At 23.8% G+C, this 26,928-nt stretch overlaps 2 protein-coding genes across 2 annotated transcripts; one reads left to right on the forward strand and one right to left on the reverse strand. All coding sequences in view use genetic code 6, as the record gives it.

Moving 5' to 3' along the window:
• Nucleotides 1-211: 211 nt before the first annotated feature.
• On the forward strand, nt 212-22,682 carry TTHERM_01106080 (dynein heavy chain family protein; the record flags this gene model as incomplete). The annotated part of the gene is made up of 52 exons (XM_001030269.2): nt 212-316; nt 410-709; nt 773-1,096; nt 1,159-1,362; nt 1,419-1,600; nt 1,658-1,804; nt 1,865-2,363; nt 2,430-2,529; nt 2,580-2,641; nt 2,697-2,809; nt 2,874-3,060; nt 3,109-3,174; nt 3,236-3,295; nt 3,348-3,570; nt 3,630-3,925; nt 3,983-4,357; nt 4,407-4,859; nt 4,913-5,245; nt 5,302-5,559; nt 5,615-5,758; nt 5,815-6,286; nt 6,357-6,505; nt 6,563-6,898; nt 6,965-7,267; nt 7,314-7,859; nt 7,911-8,407; nt 8,456-8,757; nt 8,822-8,899; nt 8,948-9,801; nt 9,862-10,248; nt 10,314-10,910; nt 10,967-11,151; nt 11,201-11,492; nt 11,544-11,973; nt 12,041-14,468; nt 14,527-14,726; nt 14,824-14,966; nt 15,036-15,299; nt 15,367-15,704; nt 15,766-16,695; nt 16,754-16,973; nt 17,026-17,586; nt 17,649-17,964; nt 18,023-19,058; nt 19,108-19,330; nt 19,382-19,761; nt 19,848-21,009; nt 21,074-21,346; nt 21,397-21,449; nt 21,514-21,784; nt 21,844-22,092; nt 22,146-22,682. 52 exons carry the CDS (start codon nt 212-214, stop codon nt 22,680-22,682), a joined length of 19,443 nt encoding a protein of 6,480 aa, XP_001030269.2.
• Nucleotides 22,683-22,902: 220 nt separating this feature from the next.
• TTHERM_01106090 (hypothetical protein) lies at nt 22,903-26,364 on the reverse strand (the record flags this gene model as incomplete). Its single annotated transcript, XM_001030270.2, has 9 exons — nt 22,903-23,234; nt 23,287-23,782; nt 23,847-24,197; nt 24,263-24,392; nt 24,446-25,137; nt 25,203-25,305; nt 25,357-25,694; nt 25,868-26,116; nt 26,236-26,364. 9 exons carry the CDS (start codon nt 26,362-26,364, stop codon nt 22,903-22,905), a joined length of 2,820 nt encoding a protein of 939 aa, XP_001030270.2.
• Nucleotides 26,365-26,928: the final 564 nt, after the last annotated feature.

A 26,928-nucleotide genomic window follows, 5' to 3' on the forward strand; every position in this document is an offset into this window, starting at 1 on the left:
AATCAATTGTTTTCTTTATATTTTATCAGTCTTATACAAGTAAAAGGATAATTAACCTTCATAAGATCAAAAGAATTATTCACAAACAAATCTTAATTTAAATTTTCTTCTTCATCAAATTTACTATAGTTTTTAGAAATGAAAGGAGGTTTTTATGGCATAAGTTAGAGTAATTCAACAAAATCTTTTAATGATCAATTTTTATCAAGACATGGTTCATCAAATTCCTTAAATTATTAACAAAGTAGTGAATTTGATATTTAAAAAATTCCATAGTAGACTCTTGATACAATAGAAAAAATGTAATAATTGCGTAGTAAATTTCCATATCTAAAAAGCCAGTATAATGTATTAAAAAATTAATTTAAATATAAATTATTTATGCTATACAATTTTTAACATATTTAAGAGCGCACGAAATAATTCATCGGGATATTTGTTAGGGAATACGAGTATTTAAGCTAATGAAAAATAAATAACTTAAGGAATATAATCTTAAAGAAATTCATCATTAAATATACAAACAAATTAAAATGAAAATAACAAAAATGGTGATGAAATAAAATAGCCACACAAAAGAAATAAGCCACTTTCGATTGATTTTAATGCAATATATAAAGTTAATTAAGATAAAATACTCCCTGAACTGCAAGAAACAAAAACTATTATGATTGATTATTCAAATTTTAGAGGTTCTACATCTACTAAAGTATGAAATACAAATAAATTTAATATTTTTCTTTTGATAAATTTTTATATTTAAAATGATTAGAACTTAAGAGATAAAAAAGCTATTGATTTCTAAAAAAATCAATCTCTTTTAAACCTGCCTGAGATATAATCTCTACCCAAAAATTTAGTTAAAAATTACTAAATCTCTTCGTTATTAAGGAAAGTTGGAGAGCAGTAATAAGAATTTTATATAAATTCTCCTTAATATATGTCTCGATAATCGAGTAGATATCAATCTTACACTAGTTCTTTCTTTCCTTCTAAGAAAAAGAAGGAGAAAATTGACATATCATTCTTAAGAGTGGACTTCTTTCAGTCTGATGATGCATATTTAATTAAACTTCCTAAAATTTAATTAATTTAAGTAATATTTAATATATGAAATCAGCTATCAAGATTTTAGAAAATTTTTAAACTATTATTCAGATATCCAGTTTGGAAAGCTTTGATGAATATCAAGTTTTTGATGAAGATCCAATCAAAATATTATAAAAGGAGAATGTTAGAGCTCATTCTAAATGGTCAGATCTCAATGGAAATTTTGAATGGCTAGAATGTCAAGTTAAATCGTATAATCCAGAAACAAAAAAATTTGTCATTAGATGGATAAGGAATCATTAAGAAAAGGAAGTAAGCAATTAAATTCCGAGCTAACTAAATTTAAATGAAAATGACATTATATATAGGTTTCTAGATTAAATTTAATTTTCGAAAATGAAAGTATTGAATAAGGGGAGATGAGGTATAAAAAAGCTAAGGAAAAGAGAGATTAGTTAATACATATACTTTAGATGAGGTAATCAACTGAAAACTAAGATGGGCCAATGTTACAATATTAAAAAGATGTTATGAAAAGAATATTTGATAAGTAATAATAAAAAATTTTACTTTTGCTTTAACTAAAATTTTTATAAATTATTTTAAGAATATTCACATTTGAAAGAATGAGGGGATACATTCAAAAATATGAAAGTGAAATAATTAACGAAATACTTTATGAATATAAATTCAATCTGATAAAATTTATATATGATATTAGCAAAATTCAAAGTATAGAAGAATACTATCAGATGTAAATTTTACCTAAGGTTTTTATAATTAATTTTGTTTTAATTTTAAAAATAATTCATAGTAATTTTCCTCAAAGAGAAATCGCCATTAAATACATACGCTAGATTTTAATAGATAAGCAAATAGAATGTTTGAATTTGAGTTCGGAAGAATACAAAAGTATTATGAATAAATTAGATAAAAATTCAATAGCTATCAAATATGTTACAAAAACACAAATTTAAAAAAGAGTTAAAATATTTGAAGATTAAAACTAAACTTAAGAAGAAAACTAAGAGAATGATAAAAAAGAATTATAAAGTGGTAGTGCTACACCATAAACCCCAAAAAAATAAAATGTTGGTTTCATAACTTCTACTGAATAATATAAATCCTCCATACTTTAAGGAGGAAAGCAAAATTTAAAAGAAATCACTAGGTATATTGTTGTAAAAGAAATTAAGTTTAACCATGAAGCCTCTAATATATCTTATATTGATTATTTACAATAATTATTAAAAAATGATATGGTTTTATCTATTGATAAAAAGTACGATGTTGTGAGAATAGTGCTTCCTATGGTATTTATTTATAATTTATTTTTACTTACTTTTAAAAAAATTTAGCAATAAATAAATAAATAAAAGGTTGTTAGGTTTATTAAGCATATTAGTGATCATAGAATTTTTAAATTTATTTAAAACACAAAAAACTGTTATAAAGATGATGCTTTAATTGAATTTAAAAGTATTTTTATTATTTAAATTACTTAAATTTATATATTAATTAATTAAAAGATATGTAAGCTGATGTCTCAAAATAAATAAAAAAAATAATTAGAGTTTTAGATAAAATATAAGTATGTTTTTTTGTTAATATCTTATTGGTCTTGTAAGTTTTTAAAATTTATAAAGTAAGCTGTTGAAGAAATGAATTTAGATAATAGAAAATAATACTATATATAATATATTGACCACAGATAAGCTGATGAACAAAAAGAAAAGGTCCTTGAAAGAGTAGTAAGCATGTAATTAATTAATTAATTTATTTAAAATATAGAATAAAAATTATTTTTTTCTTGAAAATGTTAGAGTTAATTCCTTAGTTTATAGCAATTTAAATTTAACAGTAGAGTAATCATTCATGACTTTACTCTAAAATATGGAGACATATTATAGTATCCTTCCTTTTGAAACTATTAATGAACATGTTTTAAAAGCATTTTATCCTTAATTTTATGAAAAACGAATTTAATAAAGAATAAAGCTTCGAATTTTGGTAAAATTAGTAATTATTTAAATTTTTATAACAAAGAATTTTAAATAGGAAAATCAAAGAAATTCAGAAGTATAGGATTAAGATAAAAGAAATTTGCCAATTAAATCATTATAAGTATTTTAATTTAATTAAATTTATAATAAATTAAATTAAATATAAATTCCTCAAAAATTAGTCGATTGCAAACCAAGATTAGTTTAATTAGTAAAATGAAAGCGATAAATTTAGCAGAAAAGTAAAATAGTTTAAAATAAATCTTCATAAATTAATTATAAAAAATAAATTAGAGTTTTAAAAAGTCTTATAGACTTATAGAGGCAGATGAAAATAATTAAAATAAATCTCTAAAAAATATACAGTCTTATCGATTTACAAGTAGGACAACTCACCAATTATTTTTGGATGAAGATAATGATCTTTTATGCAATGGTAGTAAAGAAAACTACTTGATGAGAGATTCTAAAATTATATTTTATTTATATCAATCATTGATGGACATTCTATTAACAGGTAAGTTTAAAATATATTGTAAAGAAAGAGTTATTCAAATATTATTTATAAAAATGTAGATTATAATCTTCACATAAAATATCTTGATTTAAATAAGCTAAAATTAAAACCAATCTTTACTTTTAGAGTTAAAATTTTATCTGAAAAGATATCTGCTGAAAAAAAAATTATTCACAATATAAAAAAGAACATTTAAATAAATAAAGCAGACAATAAGCAATAATTTGAGAACATATTGGATATATAGAGAGGTAAGCTTTATGAATATAAAATATTGCAAATGAGGGATATTTTTGATGAATGTGCTAAAAGAAATTTTAGTGAATATGATTTATCTGATTTATAAAATATAGATGTAAATCAAATATTTTTTGTTGATAATATATTTCTTAAATAAACAAATTTTTATTAGAAAAAAGGAATAATCTATAAAAGACTTGGTTGGTTTAACTTAAGTGAATTTTTGTTTTAAACTGAACCATCACTAGAAACTTTTGAAAGCGAATTTAAATAGATCTTTTAATTGGGAATAAGTTAAATATAACAGCTGAAACTAATTTAAAAAGAGGAAACTATTTACGAAAATGAAAAAGAAAAAATCCCTAACTACTTTAATTAAAAAGATCTTTAATCTTACTACATAAAATACGTTAATAACATTGAAGAATTTTTGATTTGGTCAGTTTATGGAATACATTCTTTTATGGCTATTCTTTTAAAATTTGAATTCTATTTTTTATTTTCATAAAAATTTGAACCTTATTTACAAAATGAGCTCAATCAAAATGTAAAAATTATTTTTACAATTTTTTATAATAAATAAACAATTTTTATAGTCACTCACAAACTTTTTTGAGGAAATCGAAAGGATGTAAAGAGATAGGGATTTTGCTAAAATTAACATACCTAATTATGTCAATTTAGGAGTTATTTTACTAGATGTGTAAAAGTTCAAAGTAGATTTAATTGCAGAAATTGAATAAAAAATAAAGATTGCTAAGGTACTTCTTTAGTAAAAATGTGAAGATACGATAAATTTAATAGATAAATTAAATGAGGAAATGCACAAAACATTAGATGTTGATCCAGTATCTATATCAGAGTTTATAACTATGAACATTTATTTGCAAGGAGAAAATATTTAAAGGCATTTCTTAAAGTTTGAAGAGAGTATGGACATTATAAATGTTATAGTTGAAAAGTTAGAGAAGGAAGAGATTGAAATAAGTTCATATATAGGATAAAAGCTAATGCTTCCTTCAATGCTTAAAGCATTGTATGATTTAAAGGTAAGGTTTATTTTTTTCAATAGTAAGCTAAATATTAAAGAACAATTTAAAAGAGTAAAAAAGAACAAAAGTAAAAAGAAATGAAAATAAAGTTTTAGAAAATGCATTCAGATAAGAAAAATGCTATATCCTAAGAAATAGATTAAATAGAAATAGAAATATTTGAATTCAAGAAATTAAATGATATTTCTAATTCATTTAATAATGCATTGCATGTAGATACCATAAAATCTAGACTTGAATTGTTGGCTCAAAAGGTAGATGATGTAGAGTATGAATAGAACCACTTTTAAATTGTTGATGAAGAACCTCTGCCAATTTAGGATATAATCTAAGATTTCGATTATTATTATAAGCTCTGGAAGTTCTCTAGTGATTGGAAATATGTAAGAGAATTTTTTTAATAAAACATAAGATTTTAAAAAATAAAATAATAAATTAGAAAAAAGAAAACTGGCTCAGTAAACCTTTAGTTTTTCATACATAAAATTCTTTAAATTAAAATGATATGAAAGAGATAGCTTAAACACTTGAGTAAGGAATGATAGTACTAAAAGAAGTAGGAGATTATTTTGAAAAATACAATAATGATCTGTTATAAGTATGTGACGATTTAGAAAATTAAATTTCTGAATTTGAAAATGTATTAGATCTTCTGAATCAAGTTAGAGATGAAGCATTTAAAATTGAGCATTGGATTGTAAGAGATAAAATTAATTATCATTTAAATATTTTATGATTATTTATAAAAATAGAAAATCTTTGAGGTTATGTACCCCGATAATGAAGCTAAAAAATAATAAATTAGACAACAAGGTTTGAATAATTAACTAACTTTAGATATTCTTTTAAAGGATGACATTCTTGGCAGTTTAGCTTATGTAGAAAAGATTTCAGGAGTAAAATCTTATTTAATAATTAATGATATTCAAAAAAATTTTAATTTGAATTTTAGTAAGCAAGAAAAGAACATTAAGTTCATTAGAGCATATTGAATATGGAAAATGAACTCAAAGATATTAAATTTATCATTGTAGACTATCATGGTATTTTAATGATTAAAGATATTGAGAAAATAGTATCACTTTTAAGGTCATAGTTTTTTTAGATTGAAGATATGATTAAGAATAAAAACTATCACAAAGAAGACTTTGCAATTAAGTTAAGTGATCTTGAATATGTAATTAAAAACAGTAGAAAAACTATTAAAGACATATCTACAATTTAAAATATGCTAATATAGTACTATCCTATATTTAAGTTTAAAAAAAATTTAAACTACCTAAAAGAGTTTAACCTTTTGTTCAATAGATCAAAGGATTCATTAATACCTATAGTAGAAGAACTCTCAAGGAGAGGAATGAGCTATTTTATCAACATTTTCATTAAAAATGAAGATGATAAAATTTATTAAGAATAATTTAAATGTAGATTTTTTAATTGAAATTAAAAACTTATTTTGCTAAATTTTTATATTTTTTCTAAATTCATCAATAGAAAAATTCAAAGCAATCATATAAATGCTAGAGAAAATTGGTAATAATATTTAGCTTGTCATAAAGCATGTTCGTTCTAGTAACAGTCGCTACTTTTTTATGAGCAATCATTAAATTTTGCACTTGTGTTCTTTGGTACTCTCTCCACTTGTATTTTAAAAGAATTTTTACAGTAATTTTTTATTTCAAATAACTTTTTAATAATAGGAATTTATGAGATTTCTTACTCAAGTTTTTCCTGGAATAATTGATTTTAAAATAGCAATTTCAAAAGAAAATGAAAAAGGATTAGGAGAAGAGTATAAAATAACATCTATTATAAATGAATATAAGGAAGAAATTAAATTAGATAAATACAAAATACTTCATTCATTGCAAGAATGGGATGACCCTCCAACTTTTACAGTGATTAGGGAAGTAGAACTTTTTTAAATGAAATATATAAAACAGCAAATTTCATAATTCTTTATTCCTATGATATCTAATTCTTATAACTATACTGTTCTTTGGAATTTAATATCTTCGAAGCAAACTATTTTTTAAGTAAATTTTTAAAATAAACTAATTAATGTTATCAAAATATAATTTGTAATAATTAAATTTCATTAGGTTCTTTTTGTTATAAATGATATCATATTCTATCATGATCTATCTATGATTATTTATTTGCAGACAGAGCCAAGCAAAGATACAATCTAAAATTTAATTGTCTTAAGAGATACAATTTAAAATCAGCTCAAAATTTTAGTCTAAAGTGTAATTATATCTATGAAGCAAGGTATTATCAAAGAATAATTCACCTAAGCATAGTAGTTTATCCTTTAAATAAGATATCATCTAGACATTATTAACTATTTTCTAGAAAATTAAGTTTTTACTATCGATCAGTTCGAATATCTTATTTTACCAAAAGTAAATTATTCTTTTCGAAAATCTAAAATTAAAATATCTTTAACAGATAACATTAGATATGCCAAAAGGATTAGTAAAAACAAATATAGGTGATATAATGAAGAAGACTAAAGAAAATGTTATATATTAGATTAGCACCTATGAAAATATAAGCGAAATGCCTCCTATCTCTAAATCAAGTGACTATTTATAGGAATTTTAGGGAAAAGAATATAATATTTCTATGATATCTTTAAATTATAAAATGAATTACTAATATGAAATTATTCCCATCCTTTAGGGATATGTGTTTACACCATGCACAAATAGGATATTTGTTAAAATAGCATCTGCCTTTTGTAGTTAGCTTGGATCACTTTTAGTAGGATCTGAAGCTTCAGGTAAGCTTGAATGTGTTAAAGCTTTGTGCTTTTATTTAGCAAAGCCTCTCTTTATTTGGGAATTTGATAGCAGTCAAAAGTAAGACAGTGTTAATTAAATTTTAACTGGTGTTTCATCAGGAGGGTACTGGCTATACATTAAAAACTTATAAAATTGCTCTTCTGGAATTTTAAGCACATTAGCTCAAATAGTTTTTCTCATCAGAAAATCAGTAAATTAAAAATTTTATTAAAATAGATGTTTAATTTTTTTATTTTAATAGTTAGTGACTGGTTAAAAGAGCTTTTAATTGATAAATTAGAGCTATGTTATATAAGATAATTGTTGCATACTAGGAGGATTTAACATAAGATAAGACACCCTATTAAATTAAATAAAATTTGAGGAATTGCCAAAGGGTATTTTAGAAAATTTTAGATGTATAAATGTAATTTAACCAAGCCATGAAATTATTATCAAATAATACTTTTTATTATTGGGATTTGATGATATAGAAAGAAATGTTTATAAGATGCAACTATTTTTAGAATACATCTCGACATATTATAACAGCTAAATACTATCAGTTAAGGGTAATATAGATAAGGAAGATATTAGCAAATTGAGAGTATACAATAATTTTTCAATAAATTAAATTGTAAATCTGAAGAGTCTAATGCTGATACTGAGATACAGTTAAGATCTGTTCACTCAAAAGAGAGGAGATGTTTTCTCAGACCCTACGAGCATCCTACAATCTGCTATTGAGAATTACTTTAAGTAATTATTTCATACTTAAAATAATTTTTAAAAATATTTAAATTCAAGGTGCTCACTCACAGAAGATTAATTTAAAGTCGTTATGTAATCATTCAAAAGAATATTTGATAATAGCAAAGAAGATTTTTCCTATAAAGCTTTGTTTTCAAAAGCATATGAGTCTACTTAAGAAAAAATAAATTAATGGCTGAATGAAAGAAATGTTAAAATTAATGATAGAATAAACGAATATATTTAAATAATGTTACCTTTAAGTATTCATAATCAAAGATTCTTATTGTATGGGCAACCGGGAAAACAAAAAAGCTTCTTAATAAAGCTTTTGGCATTTATCAGTTCAAGATATTAAAGTAAATAAATCATAAAAATATTATTTTTTTTTAAAAATTGTACTAATAATTTTGCATTTTTTAGGAAAAAACTTTTTTTTGAACTGGATCAAAGTAGATGGTGTTAAGGAAAACAAGTTGATTGGTGGTTATGATGATAATGGTATTTTTTATTTTCATCAATTTTGATTTTTGAAACTATTTTATTTAGGATAATGGAGTGATGGTATCTTAATTTAAATGATGAATGCAATAAGAAATTATGAATCTGCTGAAAATTAAGATTTTAGAGATATCATGAATTTTGAGAGACATTTTTGTTCATAATTGGCAGACCAATTTGGCAAGAATCCTATGTCATAAGTTAAATAAAAAAAGGCATAAGTAGAAATAAAAAGAAATTTTAAAAAGAGAGGGACTTATACAAGCTAAAACTCTTTGACAAAAAAAACGACATCCTATACAGATATAAAATCAGATGAAAAAAAACCTACTCTTACAGATATATAAGATGTAAAGTCAAACACGGGTAGCAGTTTATCTAATATACAGAAATCTTAAGTAGGGTCTATAGTAGTGGATGAAAGTAAAAAAACTCATACTAGTTTAATTAATGAAAGTGAGGTTATAAAAGAAGAAGTTGAGAACGAGGTTGAGGATAAAGAGGTGACAGAAGTTACACTTAATGATTGGTTTATTTTAGATATATCGTCTTCTATGAATGAAAAGCCTTTTGTGCACACTGTTGATAAACTATTAAAAGGTATACATACTAACACTTTTAGTCTTTCAAATCAAGGATTATTTAGAATACCTAAATAGCTTTACTTCGTAGTTGAAATGGAAAGTCTAAAAGAATTAAACCCTGAAAGTATTACTAGCAATTTCCTTATATGTGCTGAAGAAGAAGTCTTTAATATTCAAGAAGAGTTTGAAAGCTGGATTTCTTTAAAAAAATCTTAAAATAAGTTTTATTACAAACTTTAAGGATTGCTTTAGTGGCTCTTTACATTTTTCTTTTAAGAGTCAATGAATTATTTTTCTAATTAATTAGCATATAAAAAAGTAATATTTAAAATAATAATTAGACTATATTATTTAAATATTCATTTTTATATTAAATAGGATATGATTTTTAAGCTTTCTGACAAAGGTTTTCTAAAAAATTTCTTAAATTATTTAGATATATTCCTTAACGAGTTTAGAAAGTATGAAATATCATGTGGAGAACTAGATTGGAACGAAGCTTAAGAATCATAGTAAATGTAAACAATTTAAAGCTATACCTCTCCATAACAGCAAACAAATTAAGTTAATAATACCTCTTAAAGTAATAATGTAATTTCACCTACAATAACTGATAAAAACTTAAATTTTGCTAAAACTGGATTTTCTTAAGCTGTTGTAGCTTAAAACGTACCGAAGCTTAATTTAAGAAGACTAAAAAAAAGGTAAGATTCAGTAATATAGACATAATCAATATAATCTGAAGATGAAGATGAATCCATAAAGGTAGACAAATAAATAAATAAATATATTTTATATCTTAATTGCTAATTTTAATATAATTTAAATAGAGACTAAAATAAAATAATAATGAGTAAAGAGTTTGTGTAACTGTTGAAGCTATATTTATCTTTAATTTAATATGGGGTATTGGAATTTCTTTGAGAGATGAAGTCAAACCAAAATTTGAAAGTTTTCTATAAGACCAAAGCTAGTTATATCTAAAATATAGAATGGAAATTACACAAATAAAATCAAACTCTAGCACTTATCCTTTTGCTCAGAATGTGTGGAGCTATCTTTAATACTAGAAAAAGCATAATAGCAAATTTTCTATATTTGATATGTACTACGACATAACCAAAAACAAATGGTAATCTTGGAAATCATTTTAAATGGATGAATCATCTTTGATTAGCTGCGATTTCTATTCTAATTATCTTGAAGCATCAGAAATTATTAGATTAAACCCAGCTGCTATTGATGTTATACAAAATAAGTTAGATACAGATTTACCTAACTACTATATTCCTGATTAAACTATTTATATTGAGACAAAATCTTCAAAAATAGCCAATTTCTTCACAACATTTGCCTTAGCTTATGAAAAACCATTTGTTTTAAGTGGATAAACACAAAATGGGGTTAGTTCATATACCAAATGGAAGGTAAATATTTTTTTCACTATTAGGTTATATGATATTCAAACAAATAAAACTACTAGATGAAAGCAATGATAGAAAAACAATCTATTTAAGGGATTTACATATGTTTGTCAAAAAAGACTTAAGTGCAACACTTTCAGAAAAAAGTAGAAACTAATCTTATTGAAAAGACTCACAACACTCTAATGCCAACTAATAATAACAAAGCTGTTGTATTTATTGATGACCTGAACCTTTGTACAAGGTAATTTTAAATTTTATTTTATATTCATTAAATAACTTTTTTGATAAAGCGGACCTTCAACTTTAGGAGCTCTCAGATATTTCTAGGAACACGGAGGATGGTTTTCAAACTCATAAAATAGGTATTTTAAATTAGACAGAGTAACATTTTGTTGTATGCACTCCCATTCTTCAAATATAAAATCAAATATTTTTCAATCTATTCCTGCAACTTATTTGTCAAAGCAAATGGTAGTTGTCATCCCTAAATATAGTGAATAAGAATTAATTACAATATTTTCTACTCACAGTGGAATTATAACCTCTTCTAACCTAAACCCTTAGTTAGTGAATATCTTAAAAGTAAACATTCTAATTAAAAAAAATAATTTATTTTATTCATTTTTTATAAAGACTTTTTATGGGGTTATAGCTGTAAGTTTGCTAAATAACTATTTGGAAATAAAAAGTATAGAAAACTAATTTGGAGCTAACTTAAGCCTTAAAAAGGGATTAGAGATAGTAAAGAATCTAAACTTTTTTGAGTTTTTAACAGAGAATAAAAAAAATATTAATCCCTAATTGCTTTACAGATCTTTAGTTTTCCTTATTAACCAATACTTTTCTAGTGAGTTTATACATAATTTATCAACATTTAAAGACAGATTGAAAGCTGCTGAATATTTCAAAAGATAAAAGTTGCAATCACAGCTTGAGCTTTCATACTCCTCAGATGAGTCTAATAAAATTTACAATGCATAATTAGACATTTAAAATATAAAAACATTTGTAAATTTTGCTGATAACAAAACAAAAAAAGAAGAAACTTAAGAAGACTATGGTGGTAATTAAAAATTAAATTAAAATTCTTTCACTATTTTCAAATACTTTTGTAAAATTTATTAATACAGATGAAGAATAGCATTTTGAGATTTAAAAAATTAAGGAAGGTTTGATTTCAAACTATAATGAGATCTAAAAGCTACGAATAGAATTTGAAGAGAGAAAGCCTGTGACATTCGAATAACACATCATGAATTTCTTTGAAGATGTAGAAAAATAAATCGAAATAGCTAACAAGCAAAAAATAAATTAATAAAAACTTGAAACCTCATCATTAAAAGTTGATTGTCAACCTATTAATTAACTAATGAAAATATCATTAAAAATTAATGATATTTAGGAAAATTAATATCATATTATTACAAATGGTAGTTTAAATAATGAGGCAACTTAAGCTTATGGCTAAGATGAAGAAAAAACAAATTTAAATAATACAAATTATTTGAATATACCTTTAAAGAATATGTAAAATAACTTGAAATCAGAATAAAAATTATAAGGAAGTGAATTTAAAATTTAAGAGCAGAATAATACAAACTTAAATACATAAGTTTTAAAGAAAGCGATAAGTAGCACATCTATATATTCTCTAGCTTAACAGAATAAGTTAGAATCAGTAGGAAATTGGACACCTAATCAAACAAGCAGATAAGTAAATTAAACCTAACTTGAAGAATTTTAAAAATAGCTTGATGAATTAAACAGTCTATCTGAAAGAGAATAATAAAATGCTTAAGAAGATATATTAACAGCTCATGTACTACAGAAAGTAAGTGAAATGACATTTATGTTTGATGATCTTAATACAATACCTGATTAATTTATAGTTGAACTAACGAAATGTATTTAAGAAGATATTTAAATAGATCAAGAATCATCATTTAATATGCTCAACCACCGTAATGATATTCTTTTTTTTAATAATGAGCTGATGCAAACTAATTAGAATTATAATAGCTCTAATAAAAGAGATTAAGGTATTCCTTCATCAGTACCTTAAAAATTGAAACAAAATAGAATGAGTATATATTCAAATATATTTAGTTCGAAGATAGAAAATTAGAAATAAGGAAACACGAATAAAATTTATTTTAATTTTGATGTTACAGGAAAAGATGATTAGAATTCATCTCAGCAAATTTAAATTCCTTTCTCTGAATAATTATTGGAAGACGATGATGTAAAGCAGTTTTGCTTTGTAACGAAGAAAAAAGAAATAGATATTTTTAATCACATATTAGAATTATTTAAGCTTTATAGCGAAAAAAAAGAAAATAGGTTCCTGATGGATGATTTTTTACTGCGTGAGAGCAATTTGGAATGTTTATTTTATCATACTGTCAAAATGCTTCATCTATTTTAGATTTCTTCTTATCACATATTTTTGAATAGCTTACTTAGAAAATAGAGTGCATAAAGCATAATTCATTTTATTGGCTACATACTGAGCTATCAGTTTTTCTCATTAGACCTTTATCAAGTATAATAAAACATCACTGTAGAGAACAAAAATCAAAATAAGAGTAAAAAAGAAAAGGAGATGAAATAATAAAGCCAAAAAGATGAGTAATCCTCAGACTTAAATACTTAAGATTTAAAAGAAATATTTTTAAATAAATTATATGAAGTCATGTAAAATTTATTTTAAGCTCCTCAGAAAGACTAAGATCAAAATTCATCAACTTAGTAAATACCATCACAACCGTAAACTCAAAGAGGAGTTATTGTAAATTAAGAAAGACCTTCTTTATAACTTTAGAATTAATTCACTTAATAATACAGTCAATCTAATATATTAGAACTGCAATAAGGAAAAAATAGTCTTATTGCACCTACTTTTGAAATAGGCTTTTAGAACTAAAATTCAAATATTTAAGGCTAAAATTAGCATTATAATTAATAGAATGATGAGCCTATTATATTTTTTATCAATATCAGTTAAGATACCTTAGCTCATGAAGAAACCATGAAAAGTGTTTAAGAAATTCTAGATATTATTCATTCAATCACTAATGAGTGTGAAATATTAAGTATACTTACTAAATCTAAAGTTGACAAGTTAATTTCTGAAATTTGGAAATTAGATACTCAACATGCTAATCTGACTTATCACCACCTTTATATTCTCATAAGCAAAAAAATGGCCAAAAGAATTAAGTTTGTTTTAAACCAAGAACCAAAGGTAAATAGACAGCACATGTATTATATACATAATTAATCGCTATTTAAAAACTTTACTAAATATACTCTGTACAATATAACTTAAGAAAATAATGAGAATAGTATTTCATAAAAATGCTTTACTTCACTTACTCAAGAGTTGGTTAAATCTAATATCTCTAAATTTAAAAACTCTATTATATCCTATACTTATCCATTTGAATCCCAAGTATCTTAAGTATATGAAGAACAATTTTTCTAGAATATACACAGAACATATGAAGAAACATGTTCCCTTTTTTTCCTACTTTATAATATACTAAGTTCTCTTTTAAGGTAAATTTACTAAGTGTAATGTATAATATTATTAATTCATTTTTTTCTAAAATTAAAGATAAAAAATTAAGAAAGCATAAGAATCTGGTAGTTTTAGTACTTTAATGCTAGTTATGCTCGATAAGTAGATGTAGTTCGAAGAAGAAATTAAAAATTTAGAAGATTAGTATGTTTAAATTGTAGAAAAAAGAGAAATAGCTGAGTCTACAATAGCTAAGGCAACTGATTAACATAAATAACTTCAAAAATAAATTGAAGGTAAAATCTTCTTTCTCTTTCATAAAGCAATAATTTCTAAATAATTCAACTTAAGAAAATAGCTTTCAAATTTTAACTAAAAAATTTTAATTAATAGAGTTTATAAGTGAAGAAAAAAGAATCCAAGAATAAATAGACAAAGTTATCAAAAATGATCAATAAGTGTTAAAAACTCTTAATCTACTTGCAGGTCCTATCAAAGAATTAAACGAAATGAAATTAGATAGATATAAAGAATAAGTAATTTTTTCTTTGCTTTTAATTTGTATATCAAATTTTTTTTTTAACAAAATTAATTTTAAATAAAAGATTGACTCATAAAAATTTATAGCTCATAAACCCTTAAATTCATACATGGTTGTGTTCTTTATAATGTTTAATAAAATTTTACCTGATGAACACAAAATTGAGTTGAGCTAAATCGAAAATGACATTGAATCGACAAAAAAACATGCACAACTTTTTAATGCAAATGAAATTCATAATTAACACTTTTACAAACAATCATTTGCAAATGTTATTGACGACTACAAGGTTATTAAAAATATAGTAACTAGTTTTAATGAAAAATTGGTAATTTATTTGTTTTGCTTATTACAAGATTAAGTTTATTCATATTATAATATTTAACAAATAATAGTTTTCTTTAGAATAGTTTAGTGTAATGAGATAGCTTGGAAAATCGTAAGGCAGCTTGGAAAATGCATCGAATGTTTATCTTTCTATAAATTTAAATTTGTTTTAGAGAGAAATCCTCAAATTTATCGAACTTAACATAGAACTTTGTAGAAGTTGGATTGAAAGAAGCGAGATTAAATTATCAATCCCTGAACTTAAAGAATAATTATAATAAATAAGAACAAAAAAAGTGGATTTGGAGTAAAAAATTAAAGAGCCTATAAAATTGCTTAATGAAATGCCTTCCAAGCTTTAAGATTTAAAACTCAAAGAAGAAGATCTCAAGGACCACCTTGCAAAGTATTTAATTAATTTCTTAAGATCATTCAATTTATTATTATAAAAATGAATTTAAACATAGATAAACTGATGGTATTGAAAGGTTCAAAGTACAGTATGAAGAATTAAAGCATTTATTCTAATAAAAGATATATTACGAAATGAATAAATTGACTGATTAAGATATCTTTGAATAATTTTTACTTAATTTAAGTCTTTATGGAGTCTATTGCATGAAGTATCCTTACTTTATTTAGGATAAAATAAAATCAACGTTTTAAAATAACCACTCAACAATCGACTTTTAATTCAATCATAAAAAACTATTTACCTATTTATATGATAAAACTTACTATTTGCATTCACTAAAATTAGACATTCCTTTGAATTAGGATATAATAGACACACTTGTTTTATTAGAATTTTTACAAGAAAATGACTCATTTTATTATCCTTTTGTGATCGATCCTAGCTAAGTTTTTATGAAGTATTTAAAGAAAAAGTATGATTAAAGAATAATTATCGAGTCATACACATGTGATCCTGAAACATTATAAAATATTGAAGAAGCGATGAAAACAGGTCAAATTTTAGTAATTTAAGATTTTGACTAAGAGTTATTGAACACCATGATACCTATCATAGAATGGAAAAATAAAAGGATGAATAAACTAATACTTTACTATATGATGCACTATAACTAATACCAGTTTGATGAAGATCTTCAAAGTATTTTCATAAATGAGTAAAGAGATCCAATAGTTTTTAATGGTAAGCTAATAAATGTCCATAAATTGTTCAGGGTTTATTTTGTAAAAGACAACTAACAAATAGCATTTTCTCATACACTTTTCAGTAAGCTATTTACGGTTATGATAGATTTAGAAGATGAAGAAAGATGGAAAGTAGTATTTACAGATCTCTTGATCACAATATTCCACAAATAAGAGAAAGATGAAATATTACAAAAAAATATTAATTAATTTAAAGAAAGAGAACTCATAATTGATTAGTATTCTATTTTGAGAAAATTAACATTTTTTTTATATTTTATTTGTAAATTTTAAAAGATCTATATCAAGAATAATTGACAAGCTCATGGAGACACATACTTCAGAAGATAAGAATTTAATTTAAACCTTAAAAATTGAAATCGATTAGATACAAACTCAAATCAAAGAAATGATCGAAATTGATAAAATCGAGTAGTCATTAAGAACAGAACATTAATAAGACCCAAATTAGTTTTAAGAAGATGCCATCTTAGAAGAAAATATCCCAATTATTAAAGTATTTAAATTATTTATATTTATTCATGTCAATATATTTTATTTTAAATTAGGAATTAGACAGATCAAATGCAAGCTAAGATAAAAAAAAGGGGATAAGAATAGGGTTGTAAATAGACTAGCATTCATCGAGCAGTATGAGTTCTATAGAATCTGAGCATGAAAAGAATTTACAAATTTAAATACCAGAGAATGTATTCAGAAATCCAAGTACAATAGCTAAAGAACAAGATAAAACTCCTTACACTCCCGGAGGAACTCCTTCTCATTCTTCAGTTGAACAATACAACAATAAGAGACTTTCATTTATTTTTAATACTAAAAAAATTATCAACGAAAAAAAATTAGATGAGAGTAGTGAGATACTACCTACAAAACGTATTATAGATGTAAGAATTAAAAAATTTTACAACTACATCGATGAATTAGCTTAGCTAGCAAATATTTATATTGATATACTTGATTTCCTTTATGGAATAAGATTAAATTCAATGAACCTAAAAATATCTGATATTTATAGCTTTTCAGATGCCTACTTTATGATGGTTATAACATAGGCCTCTTTACACATTAAGGGATAAGGTTTTTCTACTCATGACAAAGGCTATAATATTGTAAACATTTTTATTTTATTTCATTATTTTTTCAGATAATATCTTAAATTAATTAATGATAGGATTAAAAATTTAAATTTAAATTTTGTGAAGAAGTCTACAATAGAGTTGTTGGAGCCATGTAAAGGGAGCATTAACTTTTATATGGTGTTTATTTAGCTGTTATGTTTTTGAGGGGTGAAAACTAATTTAATGAATTCGAATGGAAGATGATTTCGAATTGGGTGATTCAAAGAAAAAGTATTAAGGATGCATCATTACATGATTTTAACAGCTCTGAAATTGAAACTAAATTCTTTGGAATAGAGTCATACTTGAACACATTTTTCTAATATAATAAAGAGTTACTAGCACCTCTTTAAATTAGCAATGCCAAAGGTTATTTAATAATGTTATATCTTAAAATAAATTAATAAATTTATTTTTTTATAAAAAGACTAATTTTCTATATTTTATCACAAAGACTTTCTTAATTCAGTAAAATAGCTTGGAAATAGAAAGGAGGCAAATAAGTAAAATAAAAATTAAGACTTAGAAACAATAAATTAAAAAGCAGCTGCTAATGAAGATAATTACGGAGGAGAAAAATAAGATATGGAATAAGTTAATAATAAAACTGTGCTTGATCACACTAAAATTACTATCCAAAAAAGTAAAATGAATACTCCTTCAAAGTTTAGTGCAAATGAAAATTTTACACCAAGAAATAAATAGACATTATTTGGATAACAAGTAAAAAATGTTTTGTAAAATGGTAAAGGCTCAGATCATTAGTCCTTCTAAAGTTTTGCTCTTCTATCGAAGAATTAAATCAGCTCAAAGTCTGAGTTGGATAGCTAATCATAAATAGATAAGCATATTGAAGGACTTTAAACTAAATAATTTACTCATATTCCTAGCAAATTCTAAAATTAAAGTAGTAATGTTCACTAAGATTCCTTTTAAAGCTATGGCAATATAAATAAAACAAATCAACAATAATAAGGATATCATGATGATATGATGAAAATTTTGTAAGAATATCCTTTGAAAAAATAAGAATAAGTAGGCTATTAAGCTTTTTAGTCTTTTATAAAAATATTTTAACATATTTAAGAAAAAACAAAGCTAAAATATGCTCTTGATAGTTTAACTGATATGCATAATGACTGGATTAGCTTTATCAACACTAGTTTGAGGATACCAGATTACGATGAAAATAAGCTTTAGTTTTTCCCAAAAATACCTTATAATATTCATAAAAGAATGGCTCCTATTCAATTACTGTTAGTAATGAAGCATTTTAGACCAGACGAATTGAAAAGATTCTTTGGATTTTTTATTAGAAAAGCATTCAAAAATGTTATAATAGAAATTCCAAAATCTCTATTGAATCCTCATCTTATATAGGAATGGTCAAAAAGACCAACTGTTTTCTTTTATAATAACCTCGAGAGATCCATATTTGAAGTATTAGAGCTCAAGGCATAAAGGTATTTATATAGCTTTTTATTTTAAAACATAGTTTTTTAAAAAATATAGATTGAAAATTGATGGAGGTGTACAGAGAATTCCTCTAGGCATAATACCAATTGAACAAATACTATATTAGCTTGAGGTTTCTTCAGGAGCAGGGTAGTGGCTTTTGTTTGAAAATATTGTTGGTTTGAGTGAAAAAGAACTTAGTATGCTTTTAAAAAAAATAGATAAAGAATTAGAAGCTAAAACTACATAGAAAACATTTAAAATTTTCATTAGCTATCAGGTAAATTTTTTTTTTTTGATAAAATAAAGTAAAACTGTAAAATTTTAAAAGATGAAATTGGATGACTCAAACATTGGATTAAATAATTAAATATTAGAGGATTTTCTAGCAAAATGCTGGAAAATATCATTAAACGAAGCAAAATCTTTAACAGAGTAAATGGAACATTTACACATTATGGAATTAGAAGAGTATAGAGCCTCTAAGGAAGTTGTAGAAAAGGTAGAGCTAGTTGAGGTAAAGCTAGATCATTAAACTATGATAGAAAGCACTTAGCTTCCTTTTAAATCCAAAATAAAATGTCGCTTTCACGAGGCAATAAAATATAAAATGAAAATAATTTAATAAGCTGACTTCTTAAACCTACACTCGTTCCTTGATAAAACTTTCCTTGGGACAAATTATCCAATCTACAAAAATTTAATAACTAAGTAAAATTTGAATAAACTTTTAAACTATCTATATTTTTTAGAATTTAAAAATGATTTAATGTGTTAATAAATTTTTTATATGATAGGTACACCAACAAATATAAATTTGCTCTAAGATTTATACTCCTTTTACTTAAAACAAGATACAAAGTAGAAAGGTATTAAGAGCTATGCTATTTACCTTATTAAGTAGTTCAAATAACAGACTTCGATATATATAATTTAGTAGATGATATTTTTTTCTATTTAGAGGCTTTCCCTAATGATGTCTAGCTATTTTTAGAGAAGTTTATTTGTTTTTTCTTTGAATAAAAAAGTTAATATAATTCGCTTAGCTGCTTTAGCAAAAATACAATAGTAAATAAAATGAATCTTTATGCTTTCTCTTCTTTGGATTCTACTATTAAAGTGAACTATGACTAGTATATTTACGAAATGTATAACTTTAATGAAGGCTACTTCCATACTGTTGAGGAAGCTTAGTATAAAAAAATAGAATCTATGCCAAAAGAAGATCCTATTGAAATATTTGGTCTCAGTTTTAACGATGAAGTCATACTCAATTACTCTCATTCTCATCGGTTCTTGAAAAGAGTAAACAAAATAGAAAAGAATTGGAATCACGATAAATATTCTTAATTATTGAGATCTTTAGATTAATTTATAAACGGACCAAGTTCAAACATAGAAAATTCATTTGATAATAATAATTAAGCTAAGGACTTTTTCTTCATGCACCTTTCATACTTATAGTAATAGAGAGAAAAAGACTATGAATTAATCACATTCTTAGAATCTTTACAAGAAGTGTTTTAGATTGACTTCGACATTAATAAGCTTTTTTAGACTATCTTCGTTTAGTCATAAGACGAATATAATTAAAATTAATTATTGGAAAAGGGAATATTAAATATAAAATTAAATAATGAAGATATAATAAAACTTTCTCTAAAAATGCCTGCTTTGGCTCACTAAAATAGCATTGCTTCAAGTACTCACTCCATCATGGCTGAAGGCAATATGACACCAGTATCAATAAGAAATACTTTAAATATTGGCAATTAAAATTCAACTGTTAGAAGAAAAAGCAATTTTAATATAGAAGCTAATCTTGCTTAAAACGACCAATAAAGCTAAGAGTAAAGTGAAATATAAATTACCGAAACCCCACAGCATGAAACTAACTTATTAAATAAATCCTAAAGATTAGATAATTTAAAACAATAAATTAATGCAACAAACAATTAGGTAAATTAAAAAATTGAGATAAATTTTTGAAAATATATTTTTTAAATTAATTTAATAAATTTAGACACCTTTAAAAGATTATTTTTCCAAAAATAACTCCCTTCAGAAATATTTTGGCAGAGTTACTTAGATTGCAGCAAGAATCCATAATAATAAGCTGAAAGGGAATTTCAAAAGATTAGATTCTGCTGCTTCTATTGATTCTTAGATATCATCAAAAAAATCTGCTAATCTCTCTAATTCTGTAGCTTAAAATCAAAATAGCAGATACATAATGAAATTTAAAGATATTTATACAACATGCCTAATTAATGAATTAATGACTCTAGAAAATATAGTAAACTTTAATTTAATTTATTTAACTTTAATTATTTAATAAAATAAAAGTTTTTGACAATCAGATAGGATATCAGTAATCTAATATATTTAGTAAGAAATGGGTAAATTTTTTAACTTATTATTTAATTAATATTTTTTACAACCATTTTCATTAAATATTTAAAGTGAATTCACACAAATAAGTGGAGAGAAGTATTAGATTATCAAAAATATTTTAAATAACAAATGTCCTGAGAAGTGGTGGAAGCTAGGATTCCTCATTTCAGAATCAAATCTTACTGAGTTTATTAAGCATATTTTAATTTACTACGATTATATAAAATCTCAATTTTAGGACGAAATGGAAAATCCTCAATTTTAAATTTAAATTAACAAACTGATAAATCCTTTTGGATTATTGACAAGTATGATGCACCAATTCTGTCTTAAAAATAATGTAAATATATACAGATAAGCATACCTTTTGAAATTATAATAAATTTTAATTTAATGAAGGTACTATTAGATGATGTAAAAATTAAAATGAAGCAATGCTAGTTAAATAGAGACCCTTATAAAGAATAATTGGATTTCTTTATTATTTCTGGGTTTTTTATAAGGAGAGGCAAATTTGGTAGTGATTTAATGCTAGTAGATGAAGAAACAAGATAATTTGAGTAGCAACTGCCATTAGTTTACATAAAAGTAGAATTAAAAGTTAGAAATAAAGCATAAGCATATAAAACGAATTCTTAACCTTAAATTGTATGATTATTTTTATTTAAATATTTATTAAAATAAAATTTAAAAAAAAATAGCAAAGAAAAAGAAATCTAGCTATCGAGTTTACCTAGCAAAACAATCAAATAGATTTAGAAAGCGACTATTATTTTTAACAAGAAAATCCTATTTAATCTTTTCACTATGATAAAGACAAACTTAGTGAAAATAATAGCTTTATTAATTAAAGTCTATTTAAAGGAACTTAGAAAAAACCTGAAACTCCAAGAAGCATGCAAGCTTATTCTAAAGCAAACTAAATTAAAGAAAGTATAGATATTCACAATAAACTTACTTCTAATTAAGGAAACCTTAATAATGCATTTGCTTTAAGAGTTGCTATGAGAGATGAAATTACAACAAAGAAAGAGATTAAAGAAATTAACTTAAAGGAAAACGAAACTAATTATCCTAAGGGAACTTATGTTGTAAGAATACCAGTAGTTAACCCATCTGCTAACTCAATATTTACCTAATTTCCCTTAGAAGTTTATTTATATGTGCACTCTAATAAACCGTAAGAATACTGGGAGCAAAAAAGAACATAAATTTATATGCAAAAAATTAATTTGTGAACTCATTTTTAAAAATGAAAAAATAATATATTTTTAATAAATATTAAAAATTTGGAATCAAGAATTAAGTTGATTGGTATCTAAATAAAAATTTAATAAATTTATTTTTGCGTTATATGTATAAACATCTTTATTAAAACCTTAGTATATTTCTTAAAATATAATGCAACAAAAAATAATCTATTATTTCTTTTATATACTTTTTTAATTAAATAAGTTGTCAAATTTGTAAATTATCTGTATATCCTATTCCATACTTGCATATAACTTCACTTTCTACTAGTTTAGAGTGATTAACTCTCGTAGGAACCTAAAATGGAGGTTTGTATAATTTTACTTAAAAATCCTAGATATTCAAATTGCCATCTATAAAAAGAGGTGAATAGTGCCAGAGAAGTAGATTTTATCTGGAATCTAAAATTTACACAATAACGTGATATTTATCCAGTATCTTTTTGTTTTTCTCAAAAAATTTAGGCATATCTAAGTCTACCATTACCTCTTCTAAAAACTAAATTTCACGTTCATCATTTGGTATTTTAAATTTATTGCCTTAATTAATATTGAAATTATTTAGTAATTTAAAAAAAATGAATAAATTTACATTAGAATGAAATTTTTGCTTTATTATCATCAGCATAAATTAATGAGTCCTTTAGCAGAGACATTTTGAATGTTGTAGGATATTTATCTTGCACATTTACAATACCATCCATAAATAATGAAATAGGTTTTAATGGTTTAGGATTATCAATTATAGATTTATTTAATATTTAATCAACAATTCCTGTTTTATTATTTTATGATTCATTAACTAAGCTTGAATTTGGATTAATCATTGTGCTTTGCACATTGTTGTCTTTAATAGAACTTTCATTTGGATTTTCACCTTTTACAACTTCTTATTGCTATTATTACTACTATTATACCTAGCTTATTTATACATTTTCTTGTGTTTTATCGTTTTCTTTCTAGCTTTAATTTACTATACTTGATTAAGGTCTTTACTGTGGTTCCTTTTTTTCAAGCTCTGGATCTATCTAAGTTTTTTCTTCTTCCACTTATTTTTAAATTTGTGCTAAATTGCCTTCCATTAGTTGCTAAATTTTCAAAATAAAAAAAAAGTAAATTAATAAAACTAGTTAAATTCTGTGCAGAAATTACATATTCTATAGCCATATCTGAATATTTAATTAGATTGTAATTTAAAGGAGGTTGTAAAACAGGCATTTTGCACAGCCTTACTCTAAATTTACCTGTATTCAATAATATGTTTCTTTTTTACAGTTTAAGTAGAGGAGCATGCATCCAGCCTAAAATGGATCCGTTTTCATTAAAAAGTGTAATAAGTATTATTGCATTCTAAAAATTATGATAACTAAATTAAGCTAAAAGATTATTATTTCTTGTCTAGAAAGTATGAGTAAAATCCACTTCATAGTTATTTTTGTCTTATTGATTGACTCTTGATTAAACTGCTACAACACATGGTTAATTAGAAGCATCTTAGATAATCTACAATTTTTAAATTATTTTAATACTTACTAATGAATGATATTTAAACTAAAAGCATTAATTACAGTGTTATCCATTATGAGTGCTCCTTTTATATTAATCAGTGTTTCTAAATTTTAATTTAAATTTAAAAGTTTCGTAATTTTAAATGAAATTCCATCTGAGGTCAAATTTTCAACCTTTCCATCTTTTACTCTTTTAATTATGAAAATTTTCTTTTAAAAATTCATTTTAATTGTTAAATTTACTAAAAGTAGCTAGAAGGAAGTAATTCTTTAATTTAATCGTCTAATGTTTTCTTTAAAAACTCATTCCCTGTTTAAGCCTAAGTACTTAATATTTACTTATTTGGTGTATTTAAGTATTCAGAAACTTCATTGGGATTTACTAGTGAATTTATGTAATGTTTATTTAATTTTTTTGTAATTGTTTCTATCATCTTATCTTTATCTAATTTATTGTAATTATACGAATATCCCCATATTTTATCTTAATTTTCGCTTGTGCTTAGATTTTGTTATGTTTTAGGTCTTGAATATTAATCCAAAATATCTTCATATTCTTCAACTTATCCTTCATGCTTAGAGTGAGGAACTCTCTTTATCGATAATATTTCCTTTGCTCTCTCTCCTGCAATCTGCTACTTTTTTAAAGCAGATTCGATTGTAGATTTATCTTAATTCTTTAAATGTAGCTTTGGAACAAAATAATGTTCTGAAAAAGGATCTATTGTATAGCTTGAAGGGAAATGCTCTGGTAAAAATAATCTAAAGTAAAAGTATCCATTTGTTAAAGAAGGTAGTCCTACTTTGTTAATTAAAAATCTATCATACATTTAATCATAAAGAGGGATCTTAAAAGCTCCGCCATTAAAAACACCCATAGGATCAAATATTTCATGTAAACTCCATCCAAAAAATCGCCATTTGTATGGCATTTCCTTAACATAATTATTTGTAAGAATATTTAAAAATATTTAATATTTTTGAAAAGAAACTAAATTACTCCTTTATTGGCATACCAGATTTCAATATATAAAAGCTCATCTTTATCTGGCTTGATTCCTTTAACAAAATCTTAATTGCCAAAAAAGCATGTATTATTATATCTTTTTTTAAACAAAATTTGAAAAATAATATTAATTTTAATAATTATTTACTAAGAAATAGGCTATGGTTCCGGAATGTATTCTTTGGTTTATTTATAAGCTAGATACTAAAGATGCCTTTTTGAAAATCCATACTTTATGTATATTTTTCCTATTTCTTCAGGAATCCAGTTAATAAACTCAAAAGTTAAATAAAACCCATCTTGAGGATTGTAAGGGTCTGTAATGACTAGCTTATTCTAAAAATATTTAAAAGAGGGATCTTCCTCCTTTGACTAAATTTTCTTCTTAAAATATAACTCTCTAGCTTCTTATTTAAGTATTTGTTCAACATCAGCCATAAAAGGAAGTTCTCCATAATGAACTAGATCTAAATTCATCTTTGGATTCTATTTAATTTAATAGTAAATTAAAAAAGAGAAACAGAAATTTATTACTGAATTTAATGTATTTTTTTAATTATTTGGTTGGATATAAGTGAACTGTAAATATAGCATTTATGTATGGATTTAAAAGTTGTATTTTATTTGATGATTTATGTAAAATAAAATAAATTTATTACCTTTTTTTAAATAAATGTTGAAATTATTTCTTAAATATAGTCAAGTTTTTTCTTTAAGTTTTTATATTCTTATGAAAAAGGATCAAGCAATCTCATTTGCAAAAGTAGATCTGCTTCCTCTGCTTTAAAATATTCAAACATGTGATCATCTGTTTTTATTCCTCTAGGAGCATTTGTTGTAAGGTTATTCATATACGGTGTGCGTTATTCTAAAATTGTTCCATTTTCTGCTTTTTACAAATATAGTTTCTATGAATAATTATGAAATTTTGTAAAAAGGTTGAATTATTATCATTTTTTTGTAATATAACTAAATTATTATTCTAATTATTTTTCATATTAATTGACATTTGTTTAATAAAAGTTACCTCTATGGAGGAATAATGAGAGTAGTTATAAACTGGAGGAATAGTGCAATAATATTAAGCTACTGTTCCTTAGTCTACTTAATATTATGGCAGTGGTGGTAAACTAGGATAATCAATAAAATTGTACATTTTTTGGTAAGTATTAAATATATAAAATTTTTTAATAAAATTAATTGGTAAGTAAAGGTATTTATCAAATAATAAATATACTTTAGAATTGCAATATGTGGGCAAAATAATGTTTGTAAAATTTGAAGTAAATATCGATTCATATAAAAACAGAATAAAATAGAAAAATTGAATTGAAAGCCAAAAATTCTATTTTAAGCTGACCTAATATTTAGGTTAAAAAAACTATTTATAATTTATCTAAATTTAGAAATTCAAGTTTAACTTTACATACAAAAAAAATATTTTAAAATTAAAAATTAGTAAATTTAATTAAATAGCAAAAAATAAAAAATATTTTTAGTCTAATATTACTATAAAGCAAAAATATTTTAATTAATAGTTTTTTTTAATTTAATTAGCATTTTTTTATTTAATACTTATAAAATTACAGATCAATTTATTTTTTTATTCTAAATTGTAATTTAATTGTTAATATTAAAGTTACTATTAAACATATTGTTGTTATAATTTGATAAATAAATAAATAAAGATAAATGCTTAATTTAACACCATATTTATTTT

Source organism: Tetrahymena thermophila (assembly GCF_000189635.1).
Source record: "Tetrahymena thermophila SB210 genomic scaffold scf_8254454, whole genome shotgun sequence".
In the NCBI taxonomy this organism is placed as follows: domain Eukaryota; phylum Ciliophora; class Oligohymenophorea; order Hymenostomatida; family Tetrahymenidae; genus Tetrahymena; species Tetrahymena thermophila.